At 43.2% G+C, this 23,471-nt stretch overlaps 1 protein-coding gene across 1 annotated transcript; it reads right to left on the bottom strand.

Annotated features, from left to right (window-relative positions):
• Positions 1 to 6,026: 6,026 nt before the first annotated feature.
• On the bottom strand, positions 6,027 to 22,890 carry LOC147636587 (phosphatase IMPL1, chloroplastic-like). Its single transcript, XM_086800008.1, has 10 exons — positions 22,503 to 22,890; positions 21,724 to 21,791; positions 21,513 to 21,646; positions 11,065 to 11,153; positions 10,827 to 10,884; positions 10,629 to 10,681; positions 10,444 to 10,542; positions 10,202 to 10,315; positions 9,932 to 10,033; positions 6,027 to 6,710 (listed from the first exon to the last, which is right to left on the bottom strand). Exons 1-10 carry the CDS (start codon positions 22,743 to 22,745, stop codon positions 6,612 to 6,614), a joined length of 1,059 nt encoding a protein of 352 aa, XP_086656134.1. The 5' UTR covers positions 22,746 to 22,890; the 3' UTR covers positions 6,027 to 6,611.
• Positions 22,891 to 23,471: the final 581 nt, after the last annotated feature.

Below are 23,471 nucleotides of genomic sequence, written 5' to 3' on the forward strand. Positions count from 1 at the left end.
TATGGTGTGTGACTTGTATACTAATAACTACTAGGAGGCTAATAACCTAACCATGAATAGACACATGGTTTAGGAGATAATGTATGGTGTGTGATTTGTTCTATGCTAGTTTTTTTTCTTTCATGTAATAGAGAACATTTGTTTGCTTCTTCTATCTTGTTTCTATGGCATTGTGAGTTATTCCAACCAAGCTTCTTGAACATACATCCCTAAGTTGTGAGCTTCTTTGGGAGATGGTCTAAGAATTATTCAAGGTATTTAATGCTTTCTTGACTAGGGAATTTAGTCCTATAAACATTGATGATGCGGGCATGTGGGACACAAGCTTATATATGTGTATGGAACCAACCTTAGGAAACATGGACAAGATGATAAGCCCGGTCTAGTGCAAAGATAATTGTAACCTAATCCGATCAAGTTAGCCCTAGTTAGCTATACCTTATCCCACTATAAATAGGCCCCCCTAGTTCTTGTATTCATAATCCAATCTCATGAAAACTAAAGGGCCTAGGCCAAGTGCAAGTCAAGAGAGTGAGATGATCATCTAACTGCTTGTCTTTCAACAATATGCCCATGGTTTCATCTTATGGCAATCACTTTATTATCATTTTTTTACAACCATTTAATCCGTGAGTCGACATTTGTCATGCAATTGGAAAATATTGCTTTTCTTCTCAATCAATATCCATCAAGTTAAAATTGATGTACATTATTTTTATAAGTTGAACACCCTTCTTTCAATGAAAATGGGTGTACTCATCTTCAAATGGCCATGTATCCTTCGTTCTTTGATAGACATACCCTTCCTTTGTTCAATCAATACGTGTACTCTCTCTTTGGCAACATGCATTTCCTTCCTTCAGTAGGTTGTTGCATGCAATCTTTTTCTTTTAGCCACCGACATGCCCTTCCTTCCATAGATTGGTATGAATACTTTTTCTTATGGGATCCATGTACACTTCTTTTGATAGGTTGGTATGCATACTCTTTCTTTTGGTAGGTCGACATATGCATACTCTTTCTTTTCGGAAAAACGTATGCTTATTTTGATAGGTTGATAAAACATGCTCTTTCTTTGGGATAGACATACCCTTTACTAGAAAGGTAAATATGTATACTCTTCTCATGGATTGATAAAATGTACACATTATTTGTTTTGAAATCCACATTATCATTCTTTGGTTTGAAATAGGTGTACTCATCTTTAATAAATTGAAAAATGTGATGGTCCCATTTTCATGTATTAGGAGACATACCCTTTCTTTCATGGATTGATAGGCAGTACCCTTTTAGGAGACAAACCCTTTCAAGGATCAATAGGCATACCCTTTTATAGAGGCATAACCTTTGTTTTAGGGATCAATTGCAATGCATATACTCATTTTTTTTACAACATGCGTACTTTACTTTTGATAGGTCAATACACGGGCTTTTTTGAGACTAATATATCTTTACTTTGATCTTCAATTGATCAAGCAAATGTACTTGTCTCTAGTCATGTTTTGTCTTTTGGGAGGCGTACCCTTCCTTTATTGATACATGTATCTTGGGACATGAATACCATTCCTTAGATAAGTCGATATTCATACTCTATGTTTTGAGGAAAATGTTCCCTTCCTTTCATAGCTCAACACATGTACTCTTCTCATGGATTAATATGGCATTCTCTTCTTCTTGGGATTTGTACTCGTGTTCTCATTCTTTGGATCAATTAATACATGTGTACGCTTTCACTAGATTGATTGATACAAACTTACACTTCTTTGGATCGGTACACAAACCTAATTTCTCACTCCAAAAACTAAAGATAAGCTTTTAAAAACTGATTTCCCACTCCAAAAACTATGAATATAACTTAGCTATGATTTGGGTTACTAAGGTTAATTTTATAACAAGCTCGCATGCAACCATAAAAATCAATATGGACATATAGATTGAGAAACATAGGCATAGCTTCCCAAGCATTCTAGTTTAGGAACGTAATTTACTATGCCTCATTTTACAAGGCACTCCACCAAAATTTACTAACAAAGTTAGATTTTGAAAAGAAGTATAAGCTTTACAAAAAGACTATGTGAAACTATATGTTGAATAACTATAAATATTGCACCTTTTCTTAAATGCTCAAGCATTTTCTCCCCAAAAAAACGATCATCCCTAGCAAAAACTCCCAAAAACCACATTTTATTATATTATTTTCAACTGCCCTCCACTCAACAAGTTCACCCTACAAACTCGCTACCCTCATGTGAACATTCACTCATTTGTACTAATTTACTATTCACATACTCCCTTTCAAATTCATTGTCCATAACCTCTTTTTCCCATCTCATAATGTCTACATTCCTCCATCCTTTCACATCTTGCTACCCTATCCCCCACTCACCACCCATTTATATTTGATTACCCTATCCCCCACTCACCACCCATTTCATATTTGATTACCATATTCCCATTCTCCACCTGTTTCACATCTGGCTACCCTATCTCCCATTATCCCCCGATTTCACATCTTGCTACCATATCCCCCACTCTACTTTAACCACAAAAGGCCAATTACACATCCTTCAAAGTTAGACCTTGTATAGTTAAATGCAAATCCTTGTAGAGTTAGAGTTACTGTTGTGAAATTCATGCCCAAAAATGTGTTAGATTTCTCCCATTACAAAAGTTACAACAACTAACGCAACATGGCTAGTAATATTAAACAACATGTTAAGCTTGAAATCTTTCACGCATCAACATTAACTTGACATGCACAATATTCTCACCATTTTTTCATCATGGCATGACTTTACATATCTATTATACACAAGTTTCTAAAACAATGAAGAAGAAGAAGAAATAAAATCTCATGCTTCTACTCTCTTTGCCACTTGAGTTTGGTACTAAAGGAAAAAAAACATAAACTTTTGAAAAAAAACACTCAAATGTAAGATATTTGTCTATTTTGAATCAAATGTGGAGAAAAATGATCCGCCCAATTTATTAGTTAAAGACTATTGAATCCCAAGACCGTGAGAGCAATGTACAATAGCATAATCATTTTCACCTTCAAGATTTAGCACATAACTCAAAATAAAGAATGGAGTGCTCTAATAATAATATAGAGTCATTACAAGTAGATCCCAAGCCTTAGCTAGTAATGTACGGTAGCAAAATCATGTTCACCCTCAAGCATTAGCACATAACTCAAAATAAACAACAGAGTGCTCTGATAATAATATGGAGTCCTTACAAGTGTCAATACAAGTAGATGCTACCAAGATTTTTCTACTTAGAAGTATGCAATAGTTGTGCCTAAAGAATACAAAAGTAAAGTTGTAAGAGAAATTAAAAGTGAAGCACCTTGAAATACTTTGGATAGCTCATGCAAAAAGTTGGTAGCCTTGCAAAATCCAATTGATGAGGATTGTAACCAAAATAACTATTAATAATCTAACTTACTATCATAATGTTTGAATTTTTTAAAAGAATAACACAATTGAGCAAACAAATTAACAAGAACCTCAAGTTACTACAAAACAAAGAGACCACACATAAGGAGTATCGTGCAAGGTAACGAGTATACATAAATGTACATAAGCGTGCCTTGACCAAGTGTGTGTGTGTGTGTGTGTGTGTGTGTGTGTGTGTGTGTGTGTGTGTGTGTGTGTACTAGTACTCAACCTGTGCGTTGTTGCAGCATGTACACGACATTAAGAAACAAAACGCAAGAATTTTTTAGAAATCCAAGATTTCTTTTTTGAATACAAAGGGTCAATGGAAGGGATTTTTTTCTCTTATTTTTTAGAAATCCAAGATTTCTTTTTTCTCTCCTCTCCTTGTGCCTTGATTGTCCATGGTTATATATAACTCATGCAGACCCATAATAACACATATCATATATATATATATATATATATATATATATATATATATATATATATATATGCAAACCCATAATAACACATGATTGGCTTATGAATGAAAACCCTAATTTTTGTATCTCAATTTCTTGTGCTCTCTCCACCACCTTCCCTCCTCCTTTCCTTCTTTACACCATTTGGTCCTTTCTCATTCGATCGGCATGGAGTCACGTGTGTCCAACATGGAGTCACGTCCTTTCTCATTCGATCGGCATGGAGTCACGTGTGTCCAACACGGAGCTTATAGTGTCTATTGTTTGTCATGGTGTTGTAGACATCTCTCTATCTCTACGTGTTCTCACCCATTGATGCCTCCGCATATCTACACGAGGATGCCATGGCCAAATACCCCTTTACTTTGCAAAGAAATTGTATGAAGAGTTTATATTCAAGATGCACACTACCCACCAACAACTTGGTGGTGGGTGCAAGTGAGGGTTAGATGTAGTTCCAAGACAAGCTGTCATTTCCCTTGGTGCAACTCCAAATCATTCTCTTCTATGAAGGCACTCAATACCTACCCTATTGAGGCACTCGATACCTAGATTGGGGTAGATCTGCAAAATAGCTTCCAACACGTGATTGATCTCTTTACACAACCTAGAGTCATTATACATGAGCTTACAACACATGATTCATCTCTTTACACAACCTAGCCCTTTAAGAGAGCATCCAACACGTGATTCATCTCTTTAGACAACCTAGCCCTCCATGAGAGATTTTTATCTATTCTTTTGTCCTCATACATGAGCTTGATATGTTAATTTATTGTGTTTTACTTTTTTAGGATTTATGTTTCACCTTCTTGCCTCGACCATGGGTATCTTAAAAACTATATGTCCACTAATATCAAACAAGAGAGTTTGACCTGTTAATCTATGGTATTTTACTTTTTTAAAATTTATATTTCACCTTGTTGCATGAAGATACTATCCTCGACCATGGGTATCTTAATAGTTGTCGGTCCAACACCAACATCAAATCTCAACAATGTACTCAAGATACTTTTTGAAGAGGTAGCATAGATTATATCGATTGCACAAACGAGGCAAAATTGCAAAGCACAAATTAATCATCACAATTTTCCTCACCATTGTCACTTTTATGAGAATGATAGTTGCACGTGGTGGTGGCCTGTGTGCCCCCTCACATGAGGTAGGGATAGCCATCAATCCTTGAGTTGCCTTATGAAAAATTAAGAGGCATGTTTTAGTTGTTTCATTGATTGTAATAGTCCTTGCCCCTTTCTCAAAATAGGGCTACCCTTCCAAATTTAGAATATTAAAACCAGAAAATATAAACATATGAAAGGAAGAGAGACTATTCTAAAATGGCACACATTGTGCTAGTGACCCTTGCCCACCACAAAGTGATGTCACTAGTGGTTATTCCTTGCGCCATGTGTTGTAAATGTTCATAGTTCTATAAGGAAAAAACACAATGTACTTGGATGGTAAGTTATACTTGCAGTACACGGTATTATTTAGATTAAGCCTAAAAACAACAAACACTAGCTTTGATAAAGTGGGAAATAAGTAGTATGGTCATGTGCCATACGGAATTAAGTGCATGCTTTTACAAAGTACATAACTCCAACGCCATTAAGGGTGACAACAGCCTGTAAAGCACTAAAAAATTGCTTGGCGCAATGGTTAAAAATCCTACAAGAATGCAGTCAACAGCTGAAGAGCTGTGGGTTAACCATCTGATCTACCCACATGCTAAGGTTACATCTCTTAAAATAAGACCAAGCTGCTCAAACTGTCAACTTACATTTGCACCTTTCCAAAGCTCCAATGGATTTAGCCACCAAATGATCATCCCTTTGGTTGAGTTTTACAGCGCTCAATTTTCCTTATATTTTTCAAGGGCTCAAATTATTGGGCCTTGTTTCTTTCAACAGCCCTTAACATTGTAGAGCATGTTAGCACATAAGAGTTCAACCACCTGATCAAATGACTCGGATCAACACCAAGTTCTGTCATTATTTGCATCTCTAACAACAGCAGCATTTCTTGGAGAATAATTAAAAAACAAACTGTTTCTGTATGCGTTGCATGCTTGTGTGTATGTGAACACGATTCCACAAGATTTACCACAGCATGAAGACCCAAATACTCAGAAAAAAAGTGATGCTTTACCTTTTCCATTCCTTGCTTTACATACTTCCACAAATTGGCAGCATGCACTTCTCTTCACTAGAAGAAATGTAGGCCCAAATTCCTTTGCATTGCAGGTGCTCAAACTTTCAGAAGAGAGCTGGCTGCATGTTGTATGAAAAAAATAACCCTAAAGACGAGCAAGTTGATTTTTTTAAATCTGAATTTCTGTGGAAGTATTGGACAAATTTGCCAAGCTAAAACTTCGCATTGAGCTTATACAAGCCATGTGTCCTCAATTGATGATACGCCATCATCACATTGCGCAAAATTAAGCTCCAAAGAGAGAAGCTTGGAGCAAAGTTCAGGGAAAGGCATTTGAAACAAGACCCCCCCAAAAAAAAATAGCTTACATGCTAGGAAGTTAATGGTCGTGATGCAGACATCTAGTGATATAGGAACTTAACACCACAAGCCCCAAGCACCTTGTATACACAAGGTACATAGCAGATGTATCTGGAGTGCTTTTTGGATCTTCAAAACAGCAACCACTTACATCATCACTTAATGCGCCTAGAAATTATTCCTTTCCATCTGGGAATACTCACAAATCTGATGCATACCCCTCCGGTTTGAACCATTGAGAAAAATCAAAGCCATTTTCAATCAGCTTTTTGCTTGGTGGAGCAATTATGTCCAGAATCTGAACAAAAAAAAAATTATTCATCAATCCTTTTCATGCTCAACTTTTAAAACAAATTACAAGAACCTTAGAAACTTTGACATACAAGATGGTAGCCATACAATCAGCTTTCTTTGTGTAATTCTAAGACTCTATAGCCTGCTTAAGCATGTGATATGCATGGCATGTCGTAGCCATAGAACAATTAAAAATGTGAGACATAGCACTCAAAACCGCTTGTTTTCATGATCTCAACACCGTTTCCTTGTCTGCTCCTTCCCCTGCGCATCGTCCCAACTTGCCATGCCATGCAAAATTGGAAGGCACCAAATCAAGCAACACGCAAATAGGGCACCATTTTTGCAACCTCACTCTACACATTTGTTTTAACAAGATTAAGCTCCACACACTTCGCAGTTTGCAGCCCCCCAATCCTAGCGTTCAAGTGCACATATTGATGCAGCTCAGGACCCAACCTCCAGCTTGCACCAATTCATTCAGGTGTTTCACCATTGCTAGCACTAGCACACGTTTGAGCTAGGAAAGAGATCTAAACAGTGATTGATTTAGGGCCATATTCCCCAATTTCAAAGGCCAATGTTCTGCATTTACACTCTCATCCCCCAATTCCACATTGGCCCTACTTTTGACCGTTCCTTTTTTTACCCCACCTTGGATCCTGCTAATCAGTGCGATTTGCTGCTATTCTCCAAGCTTCAACCCCTATTCTTGCCCCGCCTCAAATGAGGTGTCCATTGGCTGTAGCAAGCTGGGACCAAACCCAAGAACATGCTCAAGAGTTCAATCAACTACTAGCTCGCCTACATGCTACTTCAGGGGGAAAGGTGGGTTCCTCAGCAAGCCTAAAAGACTGTTTGAATGGTTTATTTGAAAACTGCATGAACAGAAGAATATTGTTCTACCGAGGTTATTGGTTTTACCCATACACAACTGTGGTGAAAAGTGACCGAAGCATGATGCAAGTTCGATTCAAAAGAAGAACCCACCAACCCTGAACAAGGGCAAAGCATTTCTGTAGGTACATGAACCAATGTGCACTTTCCGCATCCTATAGAACTTGGACCAGTGACCTTCAACTTAGAAGGTCGTTGCTCTATTCAACTAAACTAAGGATTTCACCATTCTTCATGGCCCAAGTCATTTGAAAGTTTGAAAAACCCCAAATAATTTGAAAATACTACATTGTAACATAATATATATTCAGCCTGAATTTTTCAAAAAAAATAGTAGCTTTAAAATTCAAATCGAGTTTTGAACTTGAAATTTAATATTTAAGCAAAGTGTTTGGGACAAGAATATGAATATCTGGATCATTTGTTGTCCCAAAATCTAATTACATGTTCATTTCTTCATCTCATCATCTTGCTTTTATTTCTTTTTGTTGATAAACATATCCAAGCTGCTAGCCTTTCATCAAAAAGCATCCATACTACTAGCCTTTTAGCCATGCCCCACACCTTCTTGCATGCCGAACCATTCTTTCTTAGAGAGGAGAGGAGAGGAGTGCCTTGACCAAAGATGTGGAAGCTTGCTAATCCACGCCAACACTCCTTGTTGAAGAAAGAATGATCCCATTCTCCACCACATGGCCCAAGTGCAAATATCTTGACAAACAAAAACTCTAAACCCAATCCTTCATGGTTGCCCCATGTGACACACCATGTATTCCAGGCACACGTGGAAGCCACAGCCAGTCGGGCAGCATATGGAGCAGTCCAAACCTATAGAGCAGGCAGGTAGACTTGGACAGAGGCACCCAGGTGTCGGGCAGCCCCCCTGGCAGCCACACGTGGGAATGGGCCGTCCTCTGCAGGCTGAGAGGGCAGCACCACCGAAGATCACCCCCGATCAGCCTAAGACTAGAGAGGCGCTTTGCAGAAGACTTGATTGCTTGTTGGTAGAAAATGAGATGGACAGTTGTCGTGCACAGTTGGCCTGTCATACTCCTCTCCGCCTGTAGAGGACGGCCCGCAATTTGGTTTCCCACATGTGGCTGCCTGACCTGCCCGATACGTGGGTGCTGCTGTCCACGTCTACCCGCCTGCTCTATACGCTGCAGACTGCTCCATATGCTGCCCAACTGGCTGTGAATATCCAGCACATGTGAATATAGGCACAGTTGGACTGTCCTACTGGGCTGAGATCAAGGGTCAACATTTTCAGTATTATTTGTACTTCAAATTCAGTTGTAAACAATTTCATTGAACCTAATACAAAGAGTAGTTTTAGGACTACTTGTGTGTGGTTACGTTTGAGTTATGCTGCACTCTTCTCTCTCTATTTCTAGGAACTCTAGCACACAGGCACAAGAGCTTTGCAGTTGGTATCAAAGCTTAACCTTGCTGCAGATAGATTTGCATACAGGTGGTTCCAGTCTGCACACAGGGTATACAGCATAGTTGCATGAAATGGAAACTGCAATGGCAATGGCCGGCCGTTGGAAATAGCAACGGCTCAAAACTAGGAAACAGTGGATCTATGAGAAAATTAATAACTTGGGAAAGGTTTGAGGAGTGCACCAACATAACTTGAAATAAATAGCCAACAAAATTTGTAGAAAATCACTAAGCAAGCACTAGATGAGACAAATCAATGGGTGATATTTTGATCGGAGATTGGGAAACGGAAACGGCAACTCTGAAGAAACGGCATTTCTACATTTCGAGGCTAGGAAACGGTCGTTTCCTGTTACTATGGTATAAAGTAAACCTTGCTTCAGCTCAACCTTGCTTCAGCTCAACCGACATGATACGTGGACACTACAATTGGGCCACTGCCAATTTTCCACGGGAGCTTAGGGCTAGCCTAGGGAACTTTTTTCTTTTCTGGCACCAATGAAAAGTCCCTCGCCAACAGCAGACTCACATAACTGTTTCCATGTTTCCACTCAGAGCTGTCCAAACAGTCTTTAGTGCCAGAGCAGACTTTTCAAAAATTTTACTGAATGCAACCACCAAGTTGGGTAAGTTGTACAGTCAACTCCATTCTCTGAGCGGGCAGTACATGTGGTTCGCCTGTATACCACAGCTATACCCTGGACGCATTCAAACTTATTGTTTGCGACCGGTGAAGCCGATAAGTGGTGCACCGGCTGTGCTAGGCAAGAACATAGAGATAGTGATTGAGCTACCTAATGGCTGAATAGAACTGAGCCGACATGATTTTATAATTCTTTAAGACTCACAAGTTCAACACAGGGGTAAAATATGTAAAACCTTTACCTTATCATGGAGACTGCCATTTGACACCAAAACTGATCTGTCAAACACACAAAAATCCCCTCCGTCCATGCATGTAACTTTTCCCCCGGCTTCTTCAACTATCTGCATGGAGGGCAAGAATACTGCAGCTTAGGAACAAAAGACCAACCACCTTTGATCTTGAACATGATGGCACTTCTGATAAACACTCCAACCAAAATACTGTGCTTACTAGAACAAAACTTCCCAACATCAACATGTAATTTAGTATGGCATGAGAGGTAAAAATACCAGTACGCCAGCAGCCATATCCCAGGGCTTAAGACGATACTCCCAGTAAGCTTCCACAATGCCAAGAGCAACATGGCACATGTCAACCGAGGCAGCACCAAGGCGCCTCACACCCTAGACCACAAAGATAAATTGGTTCATAAAATGGTATTGAACCACAAAGATAGCGATAGCTTGGGTCATTAAGTTTCAGCAAAGTAAAACAAAAACCATGGTTGTTTAAGAAAGTCCCAGACCCATACTCGACTTATGTCAGTGAACTCTTTAAATAAGGTAAGGTTTGTGGCCCAAGCCTCATCATGCTCATAACCAAAACCCGTCACAAACAGCGACTTCTCCACCTGTTTTGAGAAGGTGAAACCAAGAGGCATAAGGAAACAACAAAGAATGTGGTTATATTACGCGCTAATTTGTGAAGCAACCAAACCTCATCAGCAGCGCTAACACTTATTCTCTTTCCGTTGCAGAAAGCTCCACCCCCTGTTAAAAACAAACAGTGCTTCTCAAAATATCACAACTCCTTGAACAAATCCTGTTTAAAAAACGACTCAAAGTATGTGGCTAATAGGCACCAAAAACAAGACCAATAAGCTCAGGACTGACTAATAGGCAATTGTGGTGTTGCCTGCAGATGCAGCAAAAGTTCTTGTCACCCAACAGTAAGGTCCTCCTGAAAATTCAACCTGGCCAACAGAATGCTGTCAGCTTGTCCTCAAAGCCTCTTTATAAAAGAACCAATTGTTGTAAACGAACAAGAATGCCACACCCAATCTTTCAATTGGTAAAGAAGGCAAGATCATCTTACACAAGTGTGTTTTGTTGCGCCTTATTGCAATCAAGACAAATTAACAGTGAAAACTTACCACACTAGCTGCAAGAGGCTTTCCTCTGTAAAGAACTGCAATTGACACTCCAAATGATGGATAACCATGCGCAAAATTTGTAGTTCCATCTGCAAGAACAAAGCATTGAACAATAGAACTGAAAAAATTAAATGCGCATTTGTTTGTAATGAGAGACCAAATCAAAAGCTACATTCAGCAACAAAAGGAGAACATTCTTCAGCATTGAAATGGTCAGGGCAAAAAGGTCAAAACCATTCATTCCAACCAAAAAAGCAGTCTCTCATTGTGGCAGCCTCCTGCTTGCCTTTATAATAATAAAAAAACCTTTGCAATATTGAGCCCACAGTTGCTTAGGGGATTCTGCCTCTCCAACCCTCAGACCAGATGCCGCAGCACCAAGCAGCCTCTTGCGCATTTGGATCCCGGGCCCTTCTTCGATCAGGGGACTCCGCACTTGTTTGGAAATAAAGGCCCCTAGTGTGGCTTCCCCCTTCCCTTCCCCCAAAGTAGCCTCCCTCCCCTCCTCTCATTTTTTTTTCCCAAAGGGATAAAGGCTAAAGTACCCACCTGCTCATTGCTTAGTCTCCCATGTGTAATGTGCCCACACGAGTAGCACACAATACGCCACCCGCAATACTTGCAAACCGTGCATTTTGTACAGGATGTACCATATCTATGAATTAGAATAGTGTCTTCCCCTACACGAATAGAATCACCCAGATCTCAATGAGGCACTATGCAAAATTAGGCAACAGATGGAGATGCCGGAAATTCTGTTAAATGTGAGATAGGAGGTGCAGGTTCGACGAAGAAAGGGAAGAAGAAGAAAAGTGAAGAAGAGAGAGCAAAGGCCCAAGAGCATATGGTCGTACGATACAGTATAGTACGATACCATACGGAAATTTACCATACCGTATGAAATTTTGGAATAGGACACGGTAAAGTACGGTTTTTTTTAACACTTCATAAATTTATAGATTATCAGTTTGAAAGGATAGAGAGCTCAAAGGTTGTTGCAAGCCAAAATTCCATTAAAAACAACTTACAAACAAAAGTACAAAGCATATAGTACCAAGGGCGGCTAGACCGTAACATCGGTGCAATGCGCGCTAGGCGCAAGTACAAAAAAATTAATAAGAGGGCAGCTTGACCGTAAGATCGATGCAATGCACACCACAAAAAGATGGATAAGAGGACGAAGGCTAGAATCTAAATCCTAGGACCTAGATGGAGAAATCATCACTATCAGAGCGCTCACTGAGATGATCTGTAGGAGAAGAGGCCATCTTCGAGACCTCATGTGAGAAGCCAAGGGGAGCATCCTCATCTTCAAGAGCGGCTAAAGAGCTAGTCTACACTGTCCCCTCGAACCGCAACGAATGGTGCATCTGCGGGTGCCTACTCTCACTCCTCTGCCACTAGCTACCCACGACGAATGGTGCATCTACGAGTGCCTACTCGCACTCCTCTACCACTAGCTACACGCCCATGACGAGTGCGAGTAAGTCGTCGATCAACCGCCACAAGCTCTCTATAGATCCCTGCATACATCCTCTCCTCCTCATCTTGCTCTTTATGGACACTCTCAAGAGTGTTCCCTATCAGCTTGAATGCATCCACATTCACCTCCAATTTACAAATTACATTATCACATTAATGATTCTACACATATTGGTAAATACATTCCAAATTGCAATATGAAACTTGACAAGCCTTATACCTCCTACCTTACCGATTCCATCTTGTGCATAGCACGCACCATGCACAAGTTATCGCGGCAATACACTAGCCGCTCTACTCTCGCATGCTTAAGCGATTGCGTATCTTCGTGTGTATAAGTGAGTAGGAACTCCAATGCATAGTCACAGGGGACGGCGGGGACGGAGCCTAGAAACGCTGGGACGCCGAAACGGGACGGCACAGGGGACGGGGACAGACGGACGTCCCCCGACGGGCGTTTCAAACAGGGGACGGCGCAGGGACGGGGGACGGCTGTCGGGGACGGCTGAGAGCCGTTTCTGGCCGTTGCGCCCGTTTCTGGCCGTTGCGCCTGCCTGCCGCCTGCCTGCCTTTGTAGCCGTTTATGGCTGTTGGGCTTGGGCTCTTCTAGCCGTTTATGGCTGTTGGGCCTTGGCCCTCTCTCTCTCTCTTGCCCTTGAGGCTTTCCTCTCTCTCTTGCCTATCTATATAAGAGCCCACCTCTACAAGGCTACAAGCACACACAAGTTCATTGCTCATTGCTCAAGCTTTCAAGGCTCAAGCTTCTTGAATCTTCTCTCGAGTCTCTTCCAACTTCCAAGTTCCAAGCTCTAGGGCCTAGGCTCTCATCTCTCCCTCAAGCCTCTTGAGTCTTGAGTCTTCCAACTTCCAAGCCTCTAGGCTCTCTCTCTCTCTCTCTCTCAAGGCTCAAGAGTCAAGCGGCAAGCCATCTTCAACCATGGCATCCTCCTCACGTGCCGGGGCTTCTCGTAGAAGGACAACGGGATGGACATGGTGGTATGCAAGCTTTGCCCGTACCGGCGAACAGGTGGCGCCGACAAAGTGCGAGCCCACCTCTTGCATGAGAGTGGGCATGAGGTGAGGTTTTGCACGAATGTCACGCCCGAGAAGAGACGGGAACTTCTTGCCAAGCTTAGCGTCTACGAAGCGGTCGAAGTGACAAGAAGGACACCACGAGTGGCCGTGGATCCCGCAACGATGGGGAGAGGAACTCAAGCCTCTACCATGGAGTCATGTGGTGGATCGGGATCATGCACACCATCACCTTCGCCATCAAGTCGGAATGTTACTCCATCCACGACACCGGCACCCTCCATCTCCACGGCCTCTCAATCATTACGTGGCCCACGGCGACAATCTACACTTGGGGAGAATTGGAAGCCCAAGTTGAAGGAGGAGGTGGATATGGCGGTGGCCCGCTTCTTCTTCCACGACCACATTGCCTTTCAAGCGGCTAGGTAAGTGCAATCGATCATTGCCAATTCATCATTCATGTTTTCATCATCCTAGTCTCCTTCTCATTAGTAAATTACCTTCTTGAATAGGTCAGAATACTTCAAGGTAATGGTTAAGAAGATTGGGGAGTATGGCTCAACCTATACGCCCCCCCATCCGAGAGCTTGCGCACTACATTGCTCGACAAGGAGAAGCGCATTGTAGAGCAAGCGGCCGACAACACAAAGCGGCAATGGGAGAGGAACGGAGTCTCCCTCATTGTGGATGGATGGAGTGACACCCGCAAGAGGAGTATTCACGGCATGGTTGCATATTCCCGTGGAGAGATGTACTTCATCTCATCTCATGATGCATCCGGCACTCGGAAGAGCGCGGATGTGCTTGCGGCGGAGTGGGCTACCACCATGGAGATCGTTGGCCCCGAGCATGTAGTGGGCTTTGTTGCGGAAGGGGAGCCTTCCAATAGGGCGGCGGGAGCTATTCTCCAAAGTATGTATGGACATGTCACGGTGTCCTTTTGTATGGCTCATTGCCTAAACAACCTCCTCAAGGACATCGGGGCATTACCATGGATCAGCCCGCTCATTGAGGAGGCCAACACCATGGTCTCCTTTGTCCTCAACCACCAAAGACCTCGGCATGAGTTCAACAAGAGGTCCTGTCTCTCTCTCCTCAAATATTCCGACACCCGGTTTGCCTACAACTTTCTCATGTTGGGCCGGTTGAAGGATTGTAGTGGTGCTTTGAGGGGGCTTTTCCTTAGCGACGAGTTTGTCGCCATGCAAGAGTCCCATACAAACACTGGCCAAGAGTGTAGGCTACGGGCGGATGACGCCTCTTGGTGGGAGCATGTGAAGACCACAGATGCTATGGTGAGGCCCATAGTCCACCTGTTGAGGATTGTAGACGCTATGCAGCCATGCATAGGCAAGGTCTATGAGGCCATGGATCGCATGATAGAGAAGTTGAAAGACTTCGTGCCTGACGAAGACAGATACAAGGAGATCCATGCCTTGTGTCTAGGAAGGTGGAATTCCTACTACTCTCCATTGCATGCAACAGCTTATGTGGTGGACCCAGAATTCCAAGGCAACAAGCAGGAGAGCGACCGGGAGGTGAGCGCTGGATGGAGGATCATCTTGGATCGTCTTGTGCCTGATGCATCGGTTAGGCGCAAGATCAGGGACCAGCTTTCGATGTACAGATCATTTCATGGCTCCTATGGCTGTCATGATGCACAGGTTGACCGCTCCAAAGTTGGTGCTGCTCTATGGTGGGAGGACTTTGGTTCAGATGGACCGGAGCTGCAGCAGCTTGCCATCCGCATACTTAGCCAGGCCGTCAGCTCCTCTTGCTTGGAGCAACTTTGGAGTACCTACAACCACATTGCCTCTAGGAAGAGGAACCGACTCGGGGTAGAGCGTGCCAATGACCTTGTCTTCGTCAGCGCGAACTTGTGAATGCTTTGCAAGAGCGTGACCAAGAAGGCAGATTCCTTCACCGAGTGGGAGATGAGTCAACAAGAAGAGCAACGGGAGGATGAGGTGCAGAAGCAGCATGCCGCAGTGAGGATGAGACTAAGGATGAGCTTGATGCTTCTTTGGCAGCCGCACAAGCTACCCATGACCATGAGGCGAGCACTTCACGTGGATGATCATTCATGGATCATGATTCATGGGCCTTACTACTTAGCTCTAGCCTCTAGCCTCTAGTCGTCAGCACTTTTTTGTCATTGACTCATTTGAGTCCGTCCTTGTATTTTGCCTCCTTAAGGCTTAGTCCTGACTCCTGAGTCCTGACTCTTGAGTCATGACTCATTTTGTATCTACTTAATTATTAATATGACTCAAAATCTTAGCATTTTAGTGTAAATTTGTGCTCATTTTGATGTACTTCCAAAGTAGAATAAGTGCACAGTAGAAAAATTTAAAAAAAAAAGTATTTTTTGAGTGTCGTTCCCTCCCCCGTCCCCGTTCCCTACTTATGGCCATCCCCCGTCCCGTCCCCCGTCCCCGTCCCTTGTGACTATGCTCCAATGCCTCTAACATACACCCGAAGAGCAATCCAGCACTAAGAGCCTCAAAGCCACCTTTTGGAGGTGGCTATGCACATACCTGAAGTCTCCCACCAAAAGAGGGGCTTCACAGTTGATTCCCTTTTCCAACAAGTGGGAGATGCATCATGCAATTGCGGCTCCCCCCCTTTGATCGTTGTAGCTAATGAGTTCCTCCAAGAGCTTCCCATGATGCTCCTTTGGCAATGCTTTCGGCAAGAAAGCATCGCGGTCCTGAAGCAACTCCACGTTGCTGAAGAGGGCCAACGCCAGATGCAACGCAGCTAGACCATGGATAGGTCTTCGCATCCCCACCTCTTCTCCACTATGGCCAAAATATCTTCGCACTTCTTCTCATCGATGGAAGGAGAAGCGTGCAGCTCCTCAATGGCCTCCCTCATGAGGAGGCCCAAGGTGCCCCCCTCCATGTCCGTCATGCATTGTGACATGCGAGGGATTGACCGTAGGAAACAACCTTAGACTTGACTAACCTTCACTTAATTATACTTAAGAGATAGACAATAGTGTCAATGCAATGGTTACAATGAAGATCTATAAATAGATCTATGCCTGTCCTAGATAAATATCCTTCTCGGGATGAGAGATATGCTGAATGATGATGATGATGATATATGTTCCTTTCTCCAATGCTGAGGTCCACCCTTTGGGATGCTGGCTTTCCTGTACGTAGGAGGCAGGAGATGACTGTATGCTGACTGCTACTATGCCTGCCTTATGAATGCTGAACTGCTGCTACTCCACCCTTCCTGTAGCCTTGGACCATGGTCACCACGAAACGTTTCATTGCTGAAACGTTTCAGTGTCAAAACGATCTATTTTGGAATGAAACGTTTCAACTGTGGATAGGTGCACAATGAAACGGTAGATCGAAACGATCATATGCATAAAAATTGAGAAGATATTGCCATAATGTCACCATTGAAGAAAGGAGGATGGTTCAAACATAAAAAAGAGAAGAGAACAAAAGAGACAAACTGAAAAGAAGGGAAGTGAAAGACTTCAAAATATAGAGAGAGGTTAAAGGATAGAAAAAATCACAATTTTTTGTTCCGCATGAAACGAAATGGTTTCAATGATGCGCATGAAACGTTTCAACGTTGAAACGCAAAACGAGTTTCAAGGCCACCGAAACGAGTTTCATGGTGACCATGCCTTGGACTGAAGACTACCAAAACGTTGGAGATACCCTGGACTGAATGATGCTTCATGCTTTTATAGGTTAGTTTAATGCTGGTCGGGCTATGTAACTGTTGTCGGGCTGTAGAATTATCTCTACGACTACATATGATAATGAGTCGGCTACTAATGAAACGAAATGGTTTCAATGATGCGCATGAATCGTTTCAACACTGAAACGCAAAATGAGTTTCAAGGCCACCGAAATGAGTTTCATGGTGACCATGCCTTGGACTGAAGACTACCAAAACGTTGGAGATACCCTGGACTGAATGATGCTCCATGTTTTTATAGGTTAGTTTAATGCTGGTCGGGCTGTATAACTGTTGTCGGGCTGCAAAATTATCTCTACGACTACATATGATAATGAGTCGGCTGCTAGAGAAAATGCTTTGGTCGGCTGACTATTACCAGTCGGCATGCAGAATTATCTGCACGACTAACTATTACCAGTCGGCTGCTACAAATGCTTTGGTCGGATGCTATGTACACACCTGTCGGTTGCCCAAAGTGCTTGCTTAATACTTGAATGCCATGCTCAATGCTTGAATGCCATGCTTAATGCTTTTGAATGCTAAGAATGCAATGTCACTTGTACACCAATAGGGTGTGCATGTGACATACGCAAAACCCTATTGAAGAGCATGACCACAATGATGATTGTGCGCACGGCTTGCCAAAACTCCTCCTTTAGGCAAAGAGGTTGCATGGCTTTGGCCTCCTCCAATTCCCACTCATCCCATTCGTTCCACATTGTGGAGACCACCGTTTGGCAAAGGGGAGACTTGACCTCGTAGAGTCACTCCAATAAAAGCCACATGTAGGCAAAGCATGTGGACTACAACTTCTTTAACCCTATAGCTTGCTATGCTCACAAAACATAGCAAGCACCTTCACCTTTGTTGTGAAGAAGGTGACAATGGATGAAGCGTACACCATCACTTCCTTCATCCACATTAACTTGCCCATGTCCTCCATGACCAAGTCACTGCAATGAGAGGTACATCGGGTCCACACTATGAAAGGGTAGTCCCCCGCAATCAAGTGCCCCATCCGACGACAATTTGATGCAGTTGATGACGACTTGCACCGCAATCTCCAGGCCGACCTACATACCACGATCCACAACATGCATTATTACATGAATGGAATTATGGATTCAACATCATCATGATTCACATGCAACTTGAAATTCTGCAACTCACCTCCACAATTGCTTCCTTTATATGGCGATATATGAACTCGCTCGAGATCTTCCTCCCCGCCTTTCTGAAATCCACGGCCTGCACAAAGTAAATGCCCAGAGGACAAGAGACGAGGATGTTGATGATACTCCTTTTCTTCTGGTTGCTCCATCCATCGAAGAGGATGCTACACCCATACGTGGCCCATCGCGCTCGCACGGGATCGAGAGACCTATTGATTCTCTCCTTCTCTTCATCAAGCCTCTTACTACGCATGTCCGAGTAGCCTACGCTAGTCCATTCTTCACGTGGACCCACATTCGCAATGGCTTTGACCATTGTTTTCCATTGCTATACTTTAAGCACATGGAATGAGACATTGCACTCAATAGTGGTGCGTGCAATATCCACCTTTGCTAGGCGTTGGCATTCTTAGAGATGCGAAGACAAAGTAGAGACCCCCCGGTGGCTTTGGCAAGAGTGGCTTGCCTCTTTGGTTGCTCGAACCTTGGTCTCTTGTGGAGGCGGAGACAGAGGTGAAGGTTGGGTCAGAGGCAAAAGCGGCTACGAAGGCGACTCAGCCTCCACAAAGAGGCAAAGGTTCAAGCAACCAAAGAGGCAAGCCACTCTTGCCAAAGCCACTGGGGAGAGGGGTCTCTACTTTGCCTTCGCATCTCCAAGAACGCCAATGCCTAGCAGGACTGGAGATTGCATGCACCATTATTGAGTGCAATCTCTCATTCCATGTACTTAAAGTAGAGCAATGGAAGACAATGGTCAAAGCCATTGCGAATGTGGACCCTTGTGAAGCATGGATGAACCGACATAAGCTACTCCAACATGCGTACGAAGAGGCTCGATGAAGAGAAGGAGAGAATCGATAGGTCTCTCGACCCAGTGCGAGCGGGATGGACCAAGTACGGATGTAGCATCCTCTCCGATAAATGGAGAGGCCAGAAGAAGAGGGATATTATCAACATACTCATATCTTGCGCTCTTGGCACTTACTTGGATGGGAAGCTTGATTGAGGAGAGAATCCATAGGTCTCTCGGACCCCGTGGGAGCAGGATGGACCAAGTACAGATGTAGCATCCTCTCCAATGGATGGAGAGGCCGGAAGAAGAGAGGTATCATCAACATACTCGTCTCTTGCCCTCTTGGCACTTACTTTGTACAAGCTATGGATTCTAGAAAGACAGGGAGGGAAGAATGTGGTTCAAGTCGTCACCGACAATGCATCAAATTGCCATCGGATAGGCTGCTTGATCGAGGAGAACTACCCCGCCATAGTGTGGACCCCATGTGCCTCCCATTGCATTGACTTGCTCATGGAGGACATGGACAAGTTAATGTGGATAAAGTGATGGCGAACGCTTCATCCATTGTCACCTTCTTCACAACAAAGATGAAGGTGCTTGCTATGTTCCGCGAGCATAGCAAGCTAGAGTTAAAGAAGCCATCGTCCACATGCTTCATGTGGTCTCGTATGTTCCGCGAGCATAGCAAGCTAGAGTTAAAGAAGCCATCGTCCACACACTTCATGTGGTCTCGACAATGCGGCTTTTATTAGAGCAGCTCTACGATAAGTCTCACCTTCACCAAACGGTGGTCTTGACAACGTGGAGCAAATGGGATGAACAAGAATCGAAGGAGGCCAAAGCCATGCAACGGCTTTGCCTAAAGAAGGAGTTTTGGCAAGCCGTGCACACAATCATCATTGCGATCACGCCTTCTATAAGGTTTTGCACATGACGAACATGGAGGGAGCCACCTTGGGCCTCCTCGTTCACTTCATGAAAGAGGCCATTGCGGAGTTGCACGCTTCTCCTTCCATCAACGACGAGAAGAAGCGCGAAGATATTTTGGCCATAGTAGAGAAGAGGTGAAAGTGGATGCGAGGACCTATCCATGGTCTAGCCACCTTATTGCATACGACCTAGAAATCACCAGCCCTCTTCAACAACGTGGAGTTGCTTTAAGACCGCAATGCTTTCTTGCCTCGAGAGCATTGCAAGAGGAGCATCATGGAAAGTTCCTAGAGAAACTCATTAGCAATTGCATCTCCCACTTACTGGAAGAGAAAATCAATGGTGAAGCCTCTCTTTTGGTGGGAGACATTCAGGTATATGCATGGCCACCTCCCAAAAGGTGGCTTTGAGGCTCTTAGCAGAGAATTGCTCTTCGGGTGCATGTGAGAGAAATTGGAGTTCCTACTCACTTATACACACGAAGATATGCAATCACTTGAGCACGCGACAATTAGAGTGGCTATTGTACCGCCGCGCTAACTTGAGCATGGTGCATACCATGCACAAGATGGAATCAACAAGACAAATATAAGACTTGTTGGATTGTCATATTGCAACTTGCAATGTATTTACTAATATGTGTATAGTCATTAATGTGATTATGTAATGTGTAAATTGTAGGTGAATGAGACTCCAGAGAGAGGGAGAGAGAGAGTGGAAGAAAGAGGGGGACTCGAGGGGGGGAGAGAGAGAGAGAGAGAGAGAGAGTGCTTGGAGACTTGGAGTTGGACACCTTGCAAGTGCCAAGCCTCAAGAGAGGAGAGCTTAATAGCACTGAGAGCTTGAGCTTGAGAGGCTAGAGCTATGAGAGCTTGAAACTTGTGATGGAGAGGAGAGCTTTTTAAAGGGAGGCCAAAGAGTCTAAGGCACCCACCCAAGGCCAAGGCCCAAAGCAAGCAAGCCCCATAACAATCAAAAACAGCCCAAAACGGCCATTTTTTTCACCCCAAAAAAAACGTTCAAAATAGCAACGATCAAAAGCTAGGGAGAGGGAGGGGAAGGGGAACACACACACCACGGTTGTTTCGGACCATACGGTACCGTACGATATCGTATGGTATCATACCGTATGTACTATACCGTACAACTATGTCATACAGCGTACACACTTTTCCATATTGTATTGACGGCTCGCTCTAAAGAGCACATGAATGAGATCGATCTAGCCAATCACAATCAAATATCACAATATGATCCATAAAATTGCACATAGTAAGGAGCATCACTGAACAGAAGGCTGAAAGCATGATCAGAGGACAAAAATTTACCAAGAGGGTCAATGCACCATAGAAAAGGCGAAGATGGGTCACCACTAACACCACCTTCTTCCCCCAATATTAAGTGGTCTGGACATTTTGCATTAACTACTTCCAATATCGCCAGCTCACATCGCTTATCTGTGCTGTAGAAGAAAAAGGGAGATCAAAATAAAGCAATCAAGTTTAAGTGCACACGAGAGATTTCTCATTACTCCCTTACTCAGTAACAAGGTCAGTTTTTCCTTTGTAGTCGATGTTCCGCGGCTTGTCTACAGCTGCCATCACCACCTACATGATAACAAAGTGAATAAGCTGCTATATCTTGATCTTTCTATGAAAAGCAAGTACACATATACATTTGTATACACGCATGTGTGTCATGCTTGCATACGTGTATGCATACACACGTGCGGGTGTATGCAACATAGTTGGTTCAAAACTCCTGTCAAACAAGGTGAGATGTATGGTATCGTTTCTAACACATGGTACCTTAGGAACCTTGCATTCTTCTCACTCACACTTACACACACACATGCATACAGAAGTGCATACATACAACATAACAACATACATACAACCATACATAAAATATGTATGTACCTATGTATGTATGCATGCATGTATGTATGTATGTATGTATATATGTGCATTTGTACAGGCGTACACTACCTCCCCTTTGGAAATGAAACTCATTCGGTTTTGACAACCCTGGTAAGCAGGCTGGCATACAGGCACTACATGGACGTGCATGCATAATTTACACTAAACCCTCTTTCAAAACAGGTAATCTACAGCCTCAAGATGCCGATATAATCATAAACAATTCAATTAATCCATCTGTTTGCAACAAAACATCAATGTAGATTGTTAAATGATTTAACACGTAAACCCTCATTTTTGACTGAGATAATCCCTCCGTCTGCCGAATAAACCCCACCATTGATCATCGTCCAAGATGATCAAGCTGAACCCTAGATGAAACAGGGGGTAGTTGATTACCTCAGCTCCTCGCGTTGCCGCAGACTGTAAGACATTTTGCAGGCTGTCGATGGACTCTCGAGAGAGAGGAAGCCGTCCGGGATCTGCTGCAATGCGGGAATACTGAGTTCCAGCAATGGCTGCGCGGGGCGACAGAAGATGCAGAGAGAGGCCAGATGGAGATGGAGATGGAGGGGCGAAAAGGCGAGGGTAGTAGGAAGGAGACCCGAGAGATTTCTGCAGGAAGGAGGACACCATCGCCATAGCCACAACAGCAACGGTCTGCTCCTTCCTTTTACCTTCAAAAGCTGAAGTACTTTTGCTACCACTCTCTCCCTCTCCATCCTCTTGTCTATCCTACGATTCCTATGGTGTTCTTCCATGATCCTAAATTCAAATTGCATTTCTTGGGTTGACAAAATTTTCCTCCCAGTGCTCGATAGAAAGGGCCAATACATGGCAAATACCATCATTTTAAAGGCCTTTCTCTAGAGAGAGAGGTATATGCCCTCGTGTTGCATTCTGTTGCATTCTACTGACGCTAATACCTCTCTCTCTCTCTCTCTCTCTCTCTCGGAAAATGGTCCCGCTTGCACTAGCCGGTGACCCATTGGAAAGGCCAACCGAAGGCTTTTCCCAACCATCATGGTCTTGGGGAGTGGAACAAATTTATTAAATTCTCCTTATTGATGTGGCAAAGTTTTTAATTTTTAACATTCCATGTACAAATGTGTCAAAGTTTTATTGGCCTTCTATGTTTTAACATTCTTATTGCTTATGTGTCATCAACTCATTTGTTTTCATTTGAGTAAAATTCGCACTGCTGATGTGTCAATATCATGTGGTACATTCTTTAAAAAGAAAGCTTTGCTGATTTAATGGCTGGGATTTATTTTATTTTCCCAAGACCCAAGACCATGATGGGAAGATGAAGGTTTAATCTTGATTTTCAAGGTAGCATTTTAATATGGCTTGATTTTACTAGTTCTA

The sequence above is a fragment of the Cibotium barometz genome, chromosome 7, assembly GCF_041138505.1.
Source record: "Cibotium barometz isolate CiBa-2024 chromosome 7, ASM4113850v1, whole genome shotgun sequence".
NCBI classification, from domain to species: Eukaryota; Viridiplantae; Streptophyta; class Polypodiopsida; order Cyatheales; family Cibotiaceae; genus Cibotium; species Cibotium barometz.

Coding starts and splice junctions, on each gene's coding strand:
- LOC147636587 (XM_086800008.1), bottom strand. CDS start 22,745: ATGGCGATGGTGTCCTCCTTCCTGCAGAAATCTCTCGGGTCTCCTTCC. Junction 10,885..11,064: donor AGCCTCTTGCAGCTAGTGTG/GTAAGTTTTCAC, acceptor TCTGTTGGCCAG/GTTGAATTTTCAGGAGGACC. Junction 10,682..10,826: donor AACTTTTGCTGCATCTGCAG/GCAACACCACAA, acceptor TGTTTTTAACAG/GGGGTGGAGCTTTCTGCAAC.